General features: G+C 45.2%; 1 protein-coding gene across 2 annotated transcripts in view; it reads left to right on the top strand.

Moving 5' to 3' along the window:
* LOC115172121 (neuronal acetylcholine receptor subunit alpha-7) overlaps positions 1-18848 on the top strand; it is a 77871-nt gene that overhangs the window by 37674 nt on the left and 21349 nt on the right. For both annotated transcript variants that reach the window (XM_029729302.1, XM_029729304.1), the window contains 2 exons: positions 3661-3705; positions 10639-10748. In XM_029729302.1, coding sequence (XP_029585162.1) covers positions 3661-3705; positions 10639-10748 — 155 coding nt within the window. The remainder of the gene's footprint in view (positions 1-3660; positions 3706-10638; positions 10749-18848) is intronic.

Below are 18848 nucleotides of genomic sequence, written 5' to 3' on the forward strand. Positions count from 1 at the left end.
TTGTCTTGGTCCAGTCTGTTGGTCAGGCCTAGTTGAGGTCTGGTCCAGTCTGTTTGTCAGGTCTAGGTGAGGTCTGGTCCAGTCCTGGGGTCTGGTCTAGTTGAGGTCTGGTCCAGTTTGTTTGTCAGGTCTAGGTGAGGTCCAGTCTGTTTGTCAGGTCTAGGTGAGGTCTGCGCCAGTCCTGGGGTCTAGTCTATTTGAGGTCTGGTCCAGTCCTGGGGTCTAGTCTAGTTGGCTAAGTCTAGTTGAGGTCTGGTCCAGTCCTGGGGTCTAGTTTAGTTGAGGTCTGGTCCAGTCCTGGGGTCTAGTCTAGTCTAGTTTAGGTCTGGTCCAGTCCTGGGGTCAGGTCTAGTTGAGGTCTGGTCCAGTCTGTTGGTCAGGTATAGTTGAGGTCTGGTCCAGTCCTGGGGTCTAATCTAGTTGAGGTCTGGTCCAGTCTGTTGGTCAGGTCTCATTGAGGTCTGGTCCAGTCCTGGGGTCTAGTCTAGTTGATGTCTGGTCCAGTCTGTTGGTCAGGTCTCGTTGAGGTCTGGTCCAGTCCTGGGGTCTAGTCTAGTTGAGGTCTGGTCCAGTCCTGGGGTCTAGTCTAGCTGAGGTCTGGTCCAGTCTGTTGGTTAGGTCTAGTTGAGGTCTGGTCCAGTCAGTTGGTCAGGTCTCATTGAGGTCAGGTCCAGTCCTGGGGTCTAGTCTAGTTGAGGTCTGGTCCAGTCTGTTGGTCAGGTCACGTTGAGGTCAGGTCCAGTCCTGGGGTCTAGTCTAGTTGAGGTCAGGTCCAGTGTTGTGACTCAGGGCAGGGCAGTGAGACTCAGATGGTGAGGGGTGCCCATGGGTCCTGTCTGGGAAAGACTCAATGCATGATTTAACGCGATTGGCTAACGGGATGAGCACAGCTGCCAACGCTCCACTGGGCATGGGTGTGTGTGTTTGTGTGTGTTGTTAATGTGTGTATTGATGTGTGTGTGTGGGTGGGTCGTGCATCATGCAGAGCCGACTTTAGTTAGTTTTTCAGTCATGTTGAACACTGAATGTGGCCCAACTTTGACCTTCTGGATGATGATTTGATTTGATGCATAAAAACAATGAGTAGATGAGAATGCGCCACATGATTTTGGGGATATTTCAGAGGAATAGCTACTTTAAGCATGAAATCTCCCTGGCGTCAACACGTCATATTTTACCTTTCAAAGTAGCCTACCTGTCGCCATAGCTACAGCACAGCTCTACACATGGTTCACTGTATACAGCTTTGAGACAAAAACAGGACTGCTTGATTAGGTGTAATGGTTTAATCACTGGCAGTAATGTCTCTAGATCAATAGTCATAAACTGGTATTACAGTAGCTGATTAGCATAGTCAATTTAGCCTTTCTGACACGATGGTCATTGGTTAGGCCATGCCACTGCAAACCAACAAGCTAGGCTTCAATTGTTAGCCACACAAATTGTATTAACATAGCAGATACAGTATTAGCTTAACATAGTCCAAATGCTCTCAGAGCCTGCTTCTGTTAGCATAGCACAGTGGATATTAGCCAGGATACTGTAAGTTGGTGATTTGCTAGCTGTGGAGTTAATCGTTTATTTACTACCTTTGCGAAAACAACATTTTAGGTCAGGTCCCCATTCCCCCCGACACACTCACTCACACACTCACACACACTGAATACATCACACATTAAGATGTTGCTGCAAGTCATTTCTTGTGAGTATGATTACAGGGAGTGTAAAGGGCAGTAAGGGGGGGGCAACACTCTTTTATGCTATTTATACTTTGGCACTTAAGATAATGCTGCATTTGATGGGCTGTGGTGTTTGTGTTTGTTTGTGGGAGAGAGAGAAATGAGAGAGAGCGAGAGAGCAGGAGAGAGAGAGAGAATTACTTTTCACATTCCACAAAGTCTTGTTAATAGTTTTCTACATTGTGCTAGCTAATTATAATGCAAATTAAATTCCAATCTGTGGGTGTCTATTTGCTGCTTGTGTCGGGGAGCCAGTTAGTTTTGATTGGCTTCTGGCTCCCCATAGACAGCAATTAGACAAGCATCAGACACCAGCCCAGACACATTGTTAGACTTAAAGATACACTCTGGAACTTTTGTATATTTTCAGCCAGTAGTTTGAAAGTGGTGCTCACGAGCTAAAACTGATTCCCATTTTTTGTGTACTACGTCATCCATTTGTGTACTACGTCATCCATTTGTGTGATAAGATACGAATTTTGCAATTCGTGTGATATGTTACAAATCCAATTTGTTGAATATATTAAAGGGCAACTCCACCACATTTTCATTATCTTCAGCATTATACCATTGTCAACATATGTGAAAACAGCTCATTTCTACGTTTTGTAAAAAAATTTTTTTTAAATGTTCTACCCGATGACATCATCATCGTGCTTTTTTTACTTTTAATCCTACCGTGTGATCTCACAGAGAAGCATGTTTTTAGGATATTTCTTATCTTTTTAACCATAGATCATAGAAACACGTTTTTTTCACATACGTAGACACTGGTTTGGTGCTGGAGATGATGATTATGAGGTTGAAATGTGGTGGAATTTACCTTTAGGAATTTGTTGTGCTTAAGATCCTGGAGTTCATCTTGAAGGGATAAGAATGATAACAATCTTAAAACATTCAGATGGGAAATATTGTTTAAAGTGCCTATGCCAAGGTCTTATGAAATTTCAAAGACGTGACTTCCATTTTTGTGAAACTTTCTATTGGACTAATGAGGGAGACAGTGAGTTTGCGTGTGTGTGTGTGTGTGAGTGTTTGTGTGGTTGGGGTGTGTGTGTGTGTGTGTGTGTGTGTGTGTGTGTGTTCCCATGGTAAGGGATGCCATATCCAGCACAGGAGGCTGCTGAGGGGAGGACGGCTCATATTAGAAAGGGAGTGAGTTCCAGCCACCTGGGATGTCCAGCGACCCTCACAGCTGAGCGATGCAGGGCTGTATAGTCGGTGACCTTGAGTTGGTGGAGGGTTGATATTTTCTCTTCATAAATTTGACCCTAACAGCCTTCAACACCCACCAAGCCCGCTCCCATCTGCTAGTCAGACACAATTACTGCAGGATCAGAACACACACATTGAGGAGAGGGGGATCTGCAAGCTGTCGCTACACACACAAGTACACATTCCCTTTAGAAAGAATGGAACTGTCTTCATCATCGGGGTCATTTGATGGAATATACTGTCACATAGCCTCCACTCTCAGCCCTACTTTTTAGAAGTGAGTGTTAGTGATTGATAGAGGGGAAGAGAGGCAGAAACCGACAAAAACTGAGATAGACTAATAGATGTCCTGTAGAGAGAGAGAGAACAACAGAGGAGGAAACTTATATCTGGCTAATCACTTATTTACTCAGATCAAGCAGTCTGAGGTCTGTCTCTCTGCTGTGTGTTGAGTTGTTTAGGTTCATGGGGCTTGTTGTTTTAGATTGAAACGATGCGCCAACTATATGCTACGTGCCTCCACTGAACCCAATGCGTATAAAGCCACTGTGGTTACATAAATGCGAGGTTTCACAGTCCAGTTGTTTTGTACCCATGCCAAACCAAAAGCAGACAATCATCAAAACCTTACCCTTTTCTGTTTACTGTAATGACATCCTGTTGTAGCCATTGAATTGAATTGTTCTTACCTTCTGTCTTTCGTCAGGATGAGAAGAACCAGGTCCTGATGACCAATGCGTGGCTACAGCTGGTGAGTAAATGGTTGAGGACTGAATGACACACAATTACCTATTATTTTCTCATGCATAAAATTGTACAATTGTATTCGTCACATGCTTTGTAAACAACAGGTGTGGACTAACAGTGAAATGCTTCCCAACAATGTAGAGAGAAAGAAAATAGAGAAATAATAGAAAAGTAAAACACGTAAAATATAAGTAATAATAGATACACAATAAGTAACGTAAACATGGCTGTATACGCCGGTACCAGTCGATGTGCAGGTGTACGAGGTAATTGAGGTAGATACATATAACTAGGAATAAAGTGACAGATGGTAAACACTAGCAGCAGTGTATGTGATGAGTCAAAAAAGTTAGTGCAAAAAGGGTCCATGCAGATAGTTCGGGTAACTATTTAACTAACTATTTATCAGTCTTATGGCTTGGGGGTAGAAGCTGTTCAGGGTCCAGGTTCTAGACTTGGTGCATCAGTACCGCTTGCCATGCCGTAGCAGAGAGAACAGTCTATGCCTTTGGTGGCAGGAGTCTTTGACAATTTTTAGGGCCTTCCTCTAAACTTAACGCTGACACCGCCTGGTATAGAGGTCCTGGATGGCAGGGAGCTTGGCCCCAGTGATGTATTGGGCTATACGCACTACCCATTGTAGTGCCTTGCGATCGGATGCCAAGCAGTTGCCATACCAATCGGGGATGTAGCCAGTCAAGATGCTCTCAGTTGTGCAGTTGTAGAACTTTTTGAGGATCTGAGGGCCCATGCCAAATCTTTTCATTCTCCTGAGGGGGAAGAGTTGTCGTGCCTCTTCAGAACTGTGTTGATGTGTTTGGACCATGATCGATCCTTAGTGATGTGGACACTGAGGAACTTAAAGCTCTCGACCCGCTCCACTACATCCCGGTCGATGTGAATGGGGTCGTGCTTGGTCCCGTAGTCAACTATCCACTCCTTTGTCATGCTGACGTTGAGGGAGAAGTTGTTGACATGGCACCACACTGCCAGGTCTCTGACCTCCTCCCTATAGGCTGTCTCGTCGTCAGTGATCAGGCCTATCACAATTGTGTCGTCGGCAAACTTAACGATGGCGTTGGAGTCGTGCGCTGCCATGCAGTCGTGGGTGAAACAGGGAGTACAGGAGGGGACTAAGCATGCATCCCAGAGGGGCCCCTGTGTCAACGGATGTATTGTTGCCTATCTTCACCACCTGGGGGTGACCCGTCAGGAAGTTCAGGATCCAGTTGCAGAGGGAGGTGTTCAGTCCCAGGGTCCTTAGTGCCTTCCAAGCTCATCATGACGCTATGTTGTTGAATGCTGAGCTGTAGTCACTGAACAGCATTCTTACATAGGTATTCAAATAAAATTAAATCAAATTTTATTTGTCACATACACGTGTTTAGCATATGTTATTGCGGGTGTAGCGTAATGCTTGTGTTTCTAGCCCCGACAGTGCAGTAATATCTAACAAGTAATATTGAACAATTTCACAACAGTACAAGCAATACACACAAATCTAAAATAAAGGAATGGAATGGAATTAAGAATATATAGTATTTGGGCGAGCAGTGTCAGAGCGGCATAGGCTAAGACACAGTAGAATAGAATATAGTATATACATTTGAGATGAGTAATGCAAAATATGTAAACATTATTAAAATGACTAGTGTTCCATTATTAAAGTGGCCAGTGATTCCTCTAATATGCTTGTGATGGCTATTTAACAGTCTGATGGTCTTGAGACAGAAGCTGTTTTTCAGTCTCTCGGTCCTAGTTTTGATGCACCTGTACCGACCTCGCCTTCTGGATGATAGCGGGGTGAACAGGCAGTGGCTCTGGTGGTTGTTGTCCTTCATGATCTTTTTAGCCTTCCTGTGACATTGGGTGCTGTAGGTGTCCTGGAGGGCAGGTAGTTTGCCCCCAGTGATGCGTTGGGCAGACCGCACCGCCCCCTGGAGAGCCCTGCGGTTGCGGGCGGTGTCGTTGCCGTACCAGGAGGTGATACAGCCTGACAGGAGGTTGAAGACGTGCTGTTGCGCCTTCTTCCCCACACTGTCTGTGTGAGTGGACCATTTCAGTTTGTCAGTGATATGTTGGGGTGGTATGAAAATTGGAGTGGGTCCAGGGTGTCTGGGATGATGGTGTTGATGTGAGCCATGACCAGCCTTTCAATGTATTTCATGGCTACAGATGTGTGATCCTGGGCGATAATCATTTAGACAGGTTACTATGGTGTTCTACTTGAAACATGTAGATATTACAGACTGGGCCAGGGAGAGGTTTAAAATGTCAGTGAAGACACCTGACAGCTGGTCATGCATGCTCTGAGTACACGTCCTGGTAATCCGTCTGGCCCTGCTGCCTTGTGAATGTTAACCTGTTTAAAGGTCTTACTCATATCGGCTAAGGAGTGCGTGATCACACAGTCGTTCGGGAACAACTGGTGCTCTCATGCATTGTTCAGTGTTGCTTGCCTCAAAGCAAGCATAGAAGGCATTTAGCTCTTTTGGTAGGCTTGTGGGATTTAGCAGGATTTGTTATAAGTGTCCGGATTGGTGTCCCGCTCCTTGAAAGTGGCAGTTCTTTAGCTCGGTGCGGATGTTGCCTTTAATCCATGGCTTCTGGTTAGGAAATGTATGGGCACTGTGGGGATGACGTTGTCGATGCACTTATAAATGAAGCCGGAGACTGATGTGGTAAACTCCTCAATGCCATCGGATGAGTCCCGGAACATATTCCAGTGCTAGCAAAACAGTCCTGTAGCTTAGTATCTGCTTCATCGGACCACTTCTGTATTGAGCGCCTAGGGTTGGGCGGTTTCCAGATTTTCATATTGTCATACCGTCCTTCTCTCATTCCAGGATTTACGGTATTACCGGCTTAGTACACAAGGGGGCGCCAATGAATTCTAAAAAGATTATTGGGCATCTGTTACCAGAATGCTAACAAAATTAGCAAAGGTAATAGTGAATTTCCATGGAGGCTGCTAGCTAAATATGCTAATGAGCACAAATGAAAATAAACTAATTGCAAAGATGGGCAATCCAGCTCATAAAGTTATATATGAATAGGTAGAAGCTACCAAATGTCATTTTTGGTGAGTTTGGACATTTGCAAGTGAATATGAACAAGAGACTGTAGAAATGAACAAAGTTTTGACGCATGCTTGTCTTCTCTGAAGCAGCATGTATACACACCATGTCTGTCTTGAGTCGGTAGTGCAACGGCCCTGCCTGCTTTGCTCGGAGAAGATGGTGGAGGAGCAGACAGGGAGGAGCAGACAGGCCAAGAACAGAGAGAAGAAAAAATCAAAGGAAATCAAAAGATAGCAGTGGCAGCTGTACAGACAACGCATCCAAAGGGCTTTGACTTCTCAAACATGGCAGAAAGCTTAACAATATGATGCCCTGTCACCTTATTATTTCAGTAACTTACTTGGATAAAGAGCAAATTAAACCTAGGTGTCACGTTAACATAGAATTCTTCATTTTTCACACAGGAAAATAAGATAATTCGTGTAAGAAAACTCAGGCTGCGTTTTGTAAACGCAGATTTAAAACGTTTATTGTAATTTTTGCTGGGCATCAGACTCATTTTGTGCTTCAGTTGTACTTCTCCACTCAGATGAGAATTCACTAACAGGCATTCTGTCAGCAGACAGCACTCTGACTGATGGGCAGATTTTTTCTCTGGTACTTTTTTCGGTGTAGCCAGCCTACTTTTCTCCGGTAAATTTAAAGATTATCTTTAAGCAAAACATTAGAAAATGTAGCTGGCTACATTCTTTCTATGATAAACATTAGAAATTGATGGCAATGCTTTGTTTTTGCAAAAAAACGAATTTACTTGTGTGGCTACCAACCAAATAGCATTACACTTCTATTCATGAAAATTAAACTATTTTCTGTGAAGGAAAACTATAGTTGCACGTCCCTGATCATTTTATTGAAGAAAAAAAACAAACACTGACTTTCACTATAAAACGCCACCCCTGTCAATACACAGCTGGACTCACTTGCTCCCTCTTTCTCCCGTTGTGCTATTTACAAACACACATGTGACTGGCTCAACTGTTCTGGGGGACTATAAAGCTTCATAATGTAAAATAATGTGAAGGGTGAAATGAAGAACGTGCTTTATCTCCTAACGCATTGACTGCAGGTATTTATTTAAAAAGAAGCTTCAAATATTAACATTGATTGAAAAATGTAAAATAAATAGTTTCAACAGTATTGACGGTTTTGAAAAACTATCCTGTGGCTATTTCCAAAAACTACGATATATTGTATACCGCCCAAGCCTAGTGTTTGGTACTTCTTGTTTGAGTTTTGTATTGTAACCAGGAATCCGGAGGATATAGTTATGGTCAGATTTGCCAAATGAAGGGCGAGGAAGACCTTTGTATGCGTCTCTATGTGGGGAGTAAAGGGGGTCTAGAGTTTTTTTCACCTGTAGTTGCACAGGTGACATGCTGGTAGAAATGAGGTAAAATGGGTCTCAGTTTATCCTGCATTGAAATCACTGGCAAGGAACGCCGCCTCTGGATGAGCAGTTTTGTTTGCTAATGGCCCTTTACAGCTCGTTGAGTGCGGTCTTAGTGCCAGCACTGGTTTGTGGTGGTAAATAGACAGCTATGAAAAAAATTGATGAAAACTCTCTTGGTAAATAGCATATCCCCCATCCCACCGAAGAGACAGTAACACCATCTCAGATTGATATGCCAGAGGGGTTGTCTTGTAGGATCACATCCTATTAGTTGTATATTGAGATATCAATAGCCTGTCCATATTGTCTCTTAAAAATATTGCTTCTGTTGAGTTAAACCTGGCAGTTATTTTTTTGCCATTTTGATCTTGATCCAACATATTGGATTGGACAGCTTAGATTGCTTATCCTGATGTTCCGTTGGTAATCTGGAGGATACATGCTTATAGAGAGTTGATGAGGTTGGATTTCTGGAAGGGGCATGCAGTCCACCTTATTTAGTATTTTCTCTGTCATTGACATGACACACAACCGAAAGAACAACGCCTCCACTCTCCACAATCATTACAAACAGACTTCTGACCAATTTAAATTTCCCCATTACTTTATTAAAATTGTATTCATTTTTTCATTAACCCCTTTAAATAAGTCTTGCAATTGTGAAAAAATCCTGCCAGCTGGTCAGCGCATGCTCTGAGTTTGCGTCCTGGTAATCCGTCTGGCCCTGCTGCCTTGTAAATGTTAACCTGTTTAAAGGTCTTCCTCACATCAGCTAAGGAGAATGTGACCACACAGTTGTTTGGTAACAGCTTGTGCTCTTATGCATTGTTCAGTGTTGCCTGCCTCGAAGCAAGCATAGAAGGCATTTAGCTCTTTTGGTAGGCTCGCGGGATTTAGCGGAATTTCTTATGAGCGTCCGGATTAGTGTCCCGCTCCTTGAAAACGGCGGATGTTACCTTTAATCCATGGCTTCTGGTTGGGATACGTACTGTCACTGTGGGGATGACGTTGTCAATGCACTTATTAATGAAGCCGAGGACTGATGTGGCAAACTCCTCAATGCCATCGGATGAGTCCCGGAACATATTCCAGTCTGTGCTAGTGAAACAGTCCTGTAGCTTAGTATCTGCTTCATCGGACCACTTCTGTATTGAGTGCCTAGGGTTGGGCGGTTTCCAGATATTCATATTCAGAATTCAGAATTCTTCATTTTTCACGCAGGAAAATAGCATTTCCCCCATATGGTAAATAGCATATCCCCCATCCCACCGAAGAGACAGTAACACCATCTCAGATTGATATGCCAGAGGGGTTGTCTGCTGGATCACATCTTATTAGTTGTATATTGAGATATCAATAGCCTGTCCTTATTGTCTCTTAAAAATATTGCTTCTGTTGTGTTAAAACTGGCAGTTATTTTTTGCCATTTTGATCTTGATCCAACATATTGGATTGGACATCTTAGATTGCTCACCCCAATGTTCCGTTGGTAATCTGGAGGATACATGCTTACAGAGAGTTGATGAGGTAGAATTTCTGGAATGGACCTTATTTAGTCTGATCTCTGTTATTGACATGACACACAACCGAAAGAACAATGCCTCCACTCTCCACTCTCCACAATCATTACAAACAGACTTCTGATCAATTTACATTTCCCCATTACTTTATTAAAATTGTATTTATTTATTCATTTACCCCTATATAGAATTCTTGCAATTATTCATTATTTTCCTATTGTCCAATTAGGACGCCAGCCTCAATGTTCTAGCCAATCACTCAGCTAGTCAATGTTGTGTGGATTATGCGACGCTGGCTTTGGCTCATATCATCAGAGAACGCCCTCAGGCTCAGAGTGCTTCCACAACCCTTCAGTTGACAGACTGCCAAGACACAAGCTCAGACTGGATCTTTCATCAGAGAATCAATGAAACCCGCCCCCCCCCTCTTGTGAAGCTTGGTGGAAGACATTTTTGACCATCTTTCTGGGTTCTGTCCTCAGTATTTGTTTAATGTGCCTCTCTTCTGTGTGACTATCTCTAATGTGTTTCTCTATGTCCTTCCGTCAGTACTAGAGGTCTTCACGGAGCAGCAGCATAATTATATAATTCTCTCGTTCTACTGCAGCAGGCCTGTCGGGTCTGTACGGGCCCTTACTGGCAAATCAGTTATAATTCCACATACACAAACGAGACCGGTGACAATCAAATCAGATCCAACCTAGACTCGTGAGATCATTACGAATTCTGGACCCACTCGGGTCCCGGGTCTCAGGTATTCAGGTACAGGTGGACCTGAATATGTGTCTCTCTGTGTTCTATCCTCAGTACTGGACTGATGTGTCTCTGTGTTCTGTCCTCAGTACTGGACTGATGTGTCTCTGTGTTCTGTCCTCAGTACTGGACTGATGTGTCTCTGTGTTCTGTCCTCAGTACTGGACTGATGTGTCTCTGTGTTCTGTCCTCAGTACTGGACTGATGTGTACCTGAGCTGGAACCCAGAGAAATACCCTGGGGTTCAGAACCTACGTTTCCCCTCCAGCCAGATCTGGACCCCTGACATCCTCCTCTACAACAGGTGAGCTCCCACATTCCTCCTCTGCTCCCATCATCCTCCTCTCTCCTCCCACAACCCCTCTCTCCTCCCATCATCCTGATCTCCTGCCATGACCCTCCCCTTTTACAGATGAGCTCTCGCTTTACAAGAGGTGGAACCTCCATCCCCTGTTAAATGACAACTTTGTGATGCAGTCATTTATGATTGATCCTTTCTTGGGATGACTTTCGAGCTGACATTGTCTATAAACCAACAGCATCAGAGCATCTGTGAGCTGGCATCACCCTGCCTGGAGGGACAGGAAATATTGAATAGGAAAATATGTTTACAGACGTGTTTAGTGCAGAACTCCCTCAGATTGTGTGTGTGTGTGTGTGCGCGGACGTGTTAGCATTGAGAGGCAGTCGGGTAAGCATGTTTTTAGACGTGCACAGTGTTTGGGATTCAGGTGGGGTTTGTGTCGTCCTGTCTCATCTCTCCCTTCATCACCCCCTCCTCCTGTTAGTGGCAAATTTACAGAGATTGTATCTACCCTTCTTCACTTAGCTATGTAGGGCATAACACAAGCAGATGCACTGGTTAGACATGTGAGAAAGAGAAATACATGGAGTGAGGTAGAGACACATAATTACAATCTCCATGCATGTAATCACCACACACACACCACAGCATCACAGGATCACAGGATTAAGGAGAAAAAACAAAAAGTATTTAATCCTGATTTTAAAAGCCCTGCTGCATTTAGAATAGGGATTACTCCTCTCCTAACCTCTCACCCCTCTCTTTACCTAACCGGCTTCCCCCCTCTCTCTGCCTCGCTTTGTCCAAAAGGGTAACTAGTGCAGGAGATTTCCTTCCTATTCTATCCTGTTCTGTTCTATTCTATCATGTTCTATTCTATTATGTTCTATTCTATCCTGTTCTGGTCTATTCTATTATGTTCTATTCTATTATGTTCTATTCTATGCTGTTCTGTTCTATTCTGTTCTATTCTATCCTGTTCTATTATATTATATTCTATTATGTTCTATTCTATTATGTTCTATTCTATCCTGTTCTATTATATTCAATTCTATTATATTATATTCTTCATATAAAATGAACATGCTTCTAGTATTTTTGGTGTGCGTACATTTATGACACTATAAAAGTTAAATGATGGTTAGGGTCATTGGTTTGGGTCATTTTGAAGTAAACATCACAGATGTTGATGAATTTCACCATAAGAGCAGGGTTAACCTTGTAGACCTTCTAATATCATGGAGCTGCAAAATATAATCAGTTTTATAGCAGTGCTGCTGAGGTTTAGCTGCCCCAAAGGGAACCTTACATTTACAGTCTCCTGCAATGATATGCACCATTGACACTCACACACGCACGGCTAAACACAGTACTTTGAGACTCACACACACCGCACGCTCACACGGCATGCACACACACACGCACACACGCACACACACACACACCAAAGCAACAGACTTTAATGACACACACACACCATTAAACCGTTCGTCATGAATGTGCAACCAATAACATGCTGGTCTGGCAACAGTGTATATAGCTGAGGCACCCAGGCTCATCAGTATGCTTCATAGATGAGAGAATGTAAATATTCATTTATTCACTTCTATTGTAATTTAATGGGAGGTGATTGACTCAGTTTAATACATCATTAGTGTTTTGATCTAAAAAGACCATTTTATTATTGAATGCTTTATAAGTACACACAAAAGAAGGATCAACAACATGTGACAGATTATGCATTGTTTTTCTGCATTCCATTTCATTCATTCCCCCTCTGAAAGATCCTGCCACATCTCAGTCTGCCTGGTATTCAGCCGCCGAGGGCTGGGGGATGAAAGGGACGTTGAACACGTCTGATTTCTGTTTGTTTGTGACTCAACACATAGCAGGATTAGACTACAAAACATTGTTGATTGCATTGGTAAACTGTCGGCAGCATTGAGTTAGCTGTGAAGGAATCCTGAATAGCAACATGTGTTTCCTAAAGAATATGTGCTGAAAATAATAGCATGGGGGTGTGAAATGCTATACATTACTGTATGATACAAAAACAACTCAAACATGACACATACACACTACCGTTCAAAAGTTTGGGGTAACTTAGAAATGTCCTTGTTTTTGAAAGAAAAGCTATTTTTTTGTCCATTAAATTAACATAAAATTGATCAGAAATACAGTGTAGACATTGTTAATGTTGTAAATGACTATCATAGCTGGAAACGGCAGATTTTTTATTGATTATCTACATGGGCGTACAGAGGCCCATTATCAGCAACCATCACTCCTGTGTTCCAATGACACGTTGTGTTAGCTAATCCAAGTTTATCATTTTAAAAGGCTAATTGATCATTAGAAAACCCTTTTGCAATTATGTTAGCACAGCTGATAACTGTTGTTCTGATTAAAGAAGCAGTAAAACTGGCCTTCTTTAGACTAGTTGAGTATCTGGAGCATCAGCATTTGTGGGTTCGATTACAGGCTCAAAATGGCCAGAAACAAAAAACTTTCTTCTGAAACTCGTCAGTCTATTCTTGTTCTTAGAAATGAAGGCTATTCCATGCAAGAAATTGCCAAGAAACTGAAGATCTCGTACAACTCTGTATACTACTCCCTTCACAGAACAGCGCACACTGGGGCTAACCAGAATAGAAAGAGGAGTGGGAGGCCCCGGTGCACAACTGAGCAAGAGGACAAGTACATTAGAGTGTCTAGTTTGAGGAAGTCAATGTTTTTATTGCTGTGCTGACCGATCAGACCATGGACATCCGGGTGACAGAACATAGGATAGCACAGTACAGATCAGAATAATACACTAGCAATCAACTATAGTGTACGTAGAGCCCAGACATACTATAACACAGTTACACGACAGGGCATTGAGCAGCGCTGCCTAATACAATCATATATCAAGCGTGTGAGTTGACAAATTGCCATTCTAATTTGGTGTGGCTGTCTGTGCACGTCTCCCATGCTGTCTGCGGAAATGTGCATGTCTTTCCAGATCTCTTATTAAACAGACAGGCAGCCATCCACAGGGTTTCCCTGACGACTGGGAAGTGTTCGCTCTCGTCTGTCTGTCAATATAGAGTGTATCAACTGCACAAGCCCCTGTGTGTGCGTTTCTCTAACCTTGGCATATCGTACTCTCAATTAGGATCGACGTGACCGTGACAGTATTGTGAATGGACACGTTCAGTTTCAAAAAACGAGTGAGCTCATCACTCACTCTCTCTTCCTCCCTCATTCTCTGCACTGAAAATGGTTTATATGTCTATTTGTACTGGGAACAAATGGAGCCGAGGCTCACATAGACGTTGTCTGTTGTCATTACACTGACGCTCTGTGTGAGAGGCATACAGAGACAGAGAGAGGGACATATGTTCTGTCCCGTCCCAACTCCCACTCATCAGGCCCCTGGGGCGGTGTCACTGTACAGCCTATGCCTGATCCTAGTGATCTGAGGGCAGTGAAGGAACATGGGGAATGATATGCTAGAACCCTGGACCCTCCCCCCCACAGGGAACATTCTCTTCTTCTCTCTTCCTCTCAGGGTAGACTGGACGGACTGTCTTTTCTGCCCTGGTTGGATGTTTCCTTCATATATTTTACTTCTCTCTTGCTTTCTCTCTGTGTCTTTTATTGGGCTCTATCGCTCTGTCTCTCGTCTCAGTCTCCTGTATCTTTCTGTCATCTCTCGTCTCTCTCTCTCATTTCTCTCTCTCGTCTCATCTCTCTCTCTCGTCTCTATCGTCTCTCTCTCGTCTCTCTCGTATATCTCTCTCGTCTCTCTCATCGCTCTCGTCTCTCTCTCGTCTCTCTCTCTCTCTCGTCTCTCTTTCTCACTCCCTGTTTGGGTACCCAGTTGATCTGCTTCATCTCATTTTTGTGTTTGCCCCCTTTCACTGTCCCCACATGTTTAAGACTTTACTCTTTCCACCATGTGCATGTGATTTGAACTCTGCCCCCTCTCTCTGTCCCCTCTCCCAGGGATATCACCTATCACCTGTCCTGTCATGTGTCTGTGCTTTTATTGTTGTGAAAATGGACTCGTGAATTGTGCGTGTGTTCTCTGTCGTTTGTCTTTCGTTTCCTCTGCTTTGTGATGCACCCTGTTCTGAGCTCGGTGTGTGCTCTGCATGTGTCTCTGTGTTCAGATTGCATGTACGTGTCTGTGTGTGTGAGAGTGTGTATATGCACCCTCTGGCTACGCACTAGCTGATACAATAACGCAGAGCTCTGAATAAAGCCCTGCCCATGCATACATCTCCCATTGCCCCGCCAACACAGATACACTCATCCTGCACGCACATGTGCACATTGCACACACACACGCGTACAGGCACGCACACACACAGACACAGGCGCGTGCTCGCATCTCATCCTGCCCGACCAGCACAGATCGCACACCCACACCAAGTAGAAATAAATGACGACTAAACTCTGAAAAGGTAGATCATTCGACCCACTGAGTCGAACAGGAAGAAGAGATGGAGAAAATAGATAAATCAGCAAATCCTGTCTAAGGCTCGGGCCACTCTTTTGTCACCTCGCTGAATGTGTGTAAGCCGGGGGATTGTGTTCCCAGGCGTGGCTACGTTATCGCTTGGGGTGTCTCGAGGTTGTCGGGGGTATAAGTGGTCGTTGATAGGGGTCTGAATAGAACTGTCAGGTGCCTTAATGGGTTTCCACTGTTGGGGATGGACCACTGATAAAAGGGGAAGGCATGGTCTGCCCGATAGGACCCGCAGTGTGTTTGTGTGTGTGTGTGTGTGTGTGTGTTTCGTTTCTGGAACTGTGCTGCTTGGTGCTACCTGTGGTAGTTACATTGTGGTTATGTGTTTGCATGCGTGAATATTATATCTGATCCTGGATCATTCACAGAGTTAAGATTCTTCACCCAATCGCTCCAACTATAACTTCAACCCCAGTCCCAGCCGGAACTAAGCCCTAGAACCATCCCCATAGCCCTAGCCCCCCGCATCACCACTAGCCTCATCGTCCTTTTCAGTTCAAGCATATGCAATGTGAGTTGAGTCATGAAAGGTAGCCTGCAACCCACAGACCCTCTAGACCCAGTAGACCCTCTAGAGTCTAGACCCAGTAGACCCAGTAGACCCTCTAGACCCAGTAGACCCTCTAGAGTCTAGACCCAGTAGACCCTCTAGACCCAGTAGACCCTCTAGTCCCAGTAGACCCTCTAGTCCCAGTAGACCCTCTAGACCCAGTAGACCCAGTAGACCCGCTAGTCCCAGTAGACCCACTAGACCCAGTAGACCCAGTAGACCCTCTATACCCAGTAGACACAGTAGTCCCACTAGACCGAGTAGTCGCTCTAGACCCAGACCCAGATGATCCACTAGTCCCAGTAGACCCTCTAGAGTCTAGACCCAGTAGACTTTCTAGTCCCAGTAGACCCTCTAGTCCCAGTAGACCCAGTAGACCCAGTAGACCCTCTAGTCCCAGTAGACCCACTAGACCCAGTAGACCCAGTAGACCCTCTATACCCAGTAGACACAGTAGTCCCACTAGACCGAGTAGTCGCTCTAGACCCAGATGATCCACTAGACCCTCTAGACCCACTAGACCCAGTATACCCAGTAGACCTTCTAGACCCAGTAGACCCTCTAGTCCCAGTAGACCCTCTAGACCCAGTAGACCCAGTAGACCCTCTAGTCCCAGTAGACCCTCTAGACCCAGTAGACCCTCTAGAGTCTAGACCCAGTAGACCCAGTAGACCCTCTAGAGTCTAGTCCCAGTAGACCCTCTAGTCCCAGTAGACCCTCTAGATCCAGTAGAACCTCTAGACCCAGTAGACCCACGATACCCAGTAGACCCTCTAGAGTCTAGACCCAGTAGACCCTCTAGACCCAGTAGACCCAGTAGACTCTCTAGAGTCTAGTCCCAGTAGACCCTCTAGACCCAGTAGACCCTCTAGACCCAGTAGACCCTCTAGTCCCAGTAGAACCTCTAGACCCAGTAGACCCACTAGACCCAGTAGACCCTCTAACGTCTAGACCCAGTAGACCCTCTAGACCCAGTAGACCCAGTAGACTCTCTAGAGTCTAGACCCAGTAGACCCTCTAGACCCAGTAGACCCAGTAGACCCTCTAGAGTCTAGTCCCAGTAGACCCAGTAGACCCAGTAAACCCAGTAGTCTCACTAGACCCAGTAGACCCTCTAGACCCTCTAGACCCACTAGACCCACTAGACCCTCTAGACCCACTAGAACAAGTAGACCCTCTAGACCCAGTAGACCCTCTAGAGTCTAGTCCCAGTAGACCCTCTAGACCACGTAGACCTACTAGACCCAGTAGACCAAGTAGACCCTCTAGACCCAGTAAACCCAGTAGTCTCACTAGACCCAGGAGTCACTCTAGACCCAGTTGATCCACTAGACCCTCTAGACCCACTAGACCCAGTAGACCCACTAGACCAAGTAGACCCACAAGTCCCAGTAGACCCAGTAGTCCCACTAGACCCAGTAGTCGCTCTAGACCCAGTTGATCCAGTAGACCCTCTAGACCCACTAGACCCTCTAGACCCAGTAGACCCTCTAGAATCACTAGACCCAGTAGACCCACTAGACCCAGTAGACCCACTAGACCCTCTAGACCCACTAGACCCACTAGACCCTCTAGATCCAGTAGGCTCACTAGACCCAGTAGACCTTCTAGACCCACTAGACCTACTAGACCAAGTAGACGCACTAGACCCAGTAGACCCTCTAGACCCTCTAGACCCACTAGACCCACTAGACCCTCTAGACCCACTATACCAAGTAGACCCTCTTGACCCAGTAGACCCTCTAGACCCACTAGACCAAGTAGACCCACTAGAACCAATAGACCCTCTAGACCCAGTAGACCCTCTAGACCCTCTAGACCCACTAGACCCTCTAGACCCACTAGACCAAGTAGACCCACTAGAACCAGTAGACCCTCTAGACCCTCTAGACCCACTAGACCCAGTAGACCCTCTAGACCCACTAGACCAAGTAGACCCTCTAGACCCACTAGAACCACTAGACCCACTAGAACCACTAGACCCACAAGATCCAGTAGACCCTCTAGACCCACTAGACCCTCTAGACCCTTTAGACCCACTAGACCCAGTAGACCCTCTAGACCCACTAGACCAAGTAGACCCTCTAGACCCTCTAGACCCACTAGACCCTCTAGACTCACTAGACCCACTAGACCCACTAGACCCTCTAGACCCTTTAGACCCACTAGACCCACTAGACCCACTAGACCCTCTAGACCCTCTAGACCCTTTAGACCCAGTAGACCCTCTAGACCCACTAGACCCTCTAGACCCTCTAGACCCTCTAGACCCTCTAGACCCACTAGACCCTCTAGACCCACTAGACCCTCTAGACCCTTTAGACCCACTAGACCCACTAGACCCTCTAGACCCACTAGACCCTCTAGACCCACTAGACCAAGTAGACCCTCTAGACCCACTAGACCCTCTAGACCCTCTAGACCCTCTAGACCCACTAGACCCTCTAGACCCACTAGACCCTCTAGACCCTCTAGACCCACTAGACCCTCTAGACCCTCTAGACCCTCTAGACCCACTAGACCCTCTAGACCCACTAGACCCTCTAGACCCTCTAGACCCACTAGACCCTCTAGACCCACTAGACCAAGTAGATCATATCATGTCCTTATTATCTCCATTGTGTCACAATGCCTCATCAAACCGGAACATATCCCTCTCCTCTCTGGTTGAATCTCTTTATCTATCATCATCCAGTGTGTTCTCTTGGTCCTAAAGAGAGGGAGGTAGGGAGGGGTGGAGGTAGGGAGATTGTTAGGGCTCACCGTTCACAAACCCATCGGCAGTCACTCCAATGTTAACTCTCTCTCTGTCTGATTACATCTTCAGACATCTCCTGTGTGTGTGTGTGTGTGTGTGTGTGTGTGTGTGTGTGTGTGTGTGTGTGTGTGTGTGTGTGTGTGTGAACATTGGCAGAGGAACGTCACCAATGAGAATTATACTGAGAGGGTTTCTGTGGACCTCCCGCATACGCTGGTCAGGTTTCATCTCATGATCTGACGGAGTGTGTGTTTGTGTGGTTGTGTGTGTGTGGTT

The sequence above is a fragment of the Salmo trutta genome, chromosome 3 (genome assembly GCF_901001165.1).
Source record: "Salmo trutta chromosome 3, fSalTru1.1, whole genome shotgun sequence".
In the NCBI taxonomy this organism is placed as follows: Eukaryota; Metazoa; Chordata; class Actinopteri; order Salmoniformes; family Salmonidae; genus Salmo; species Salmo trutta.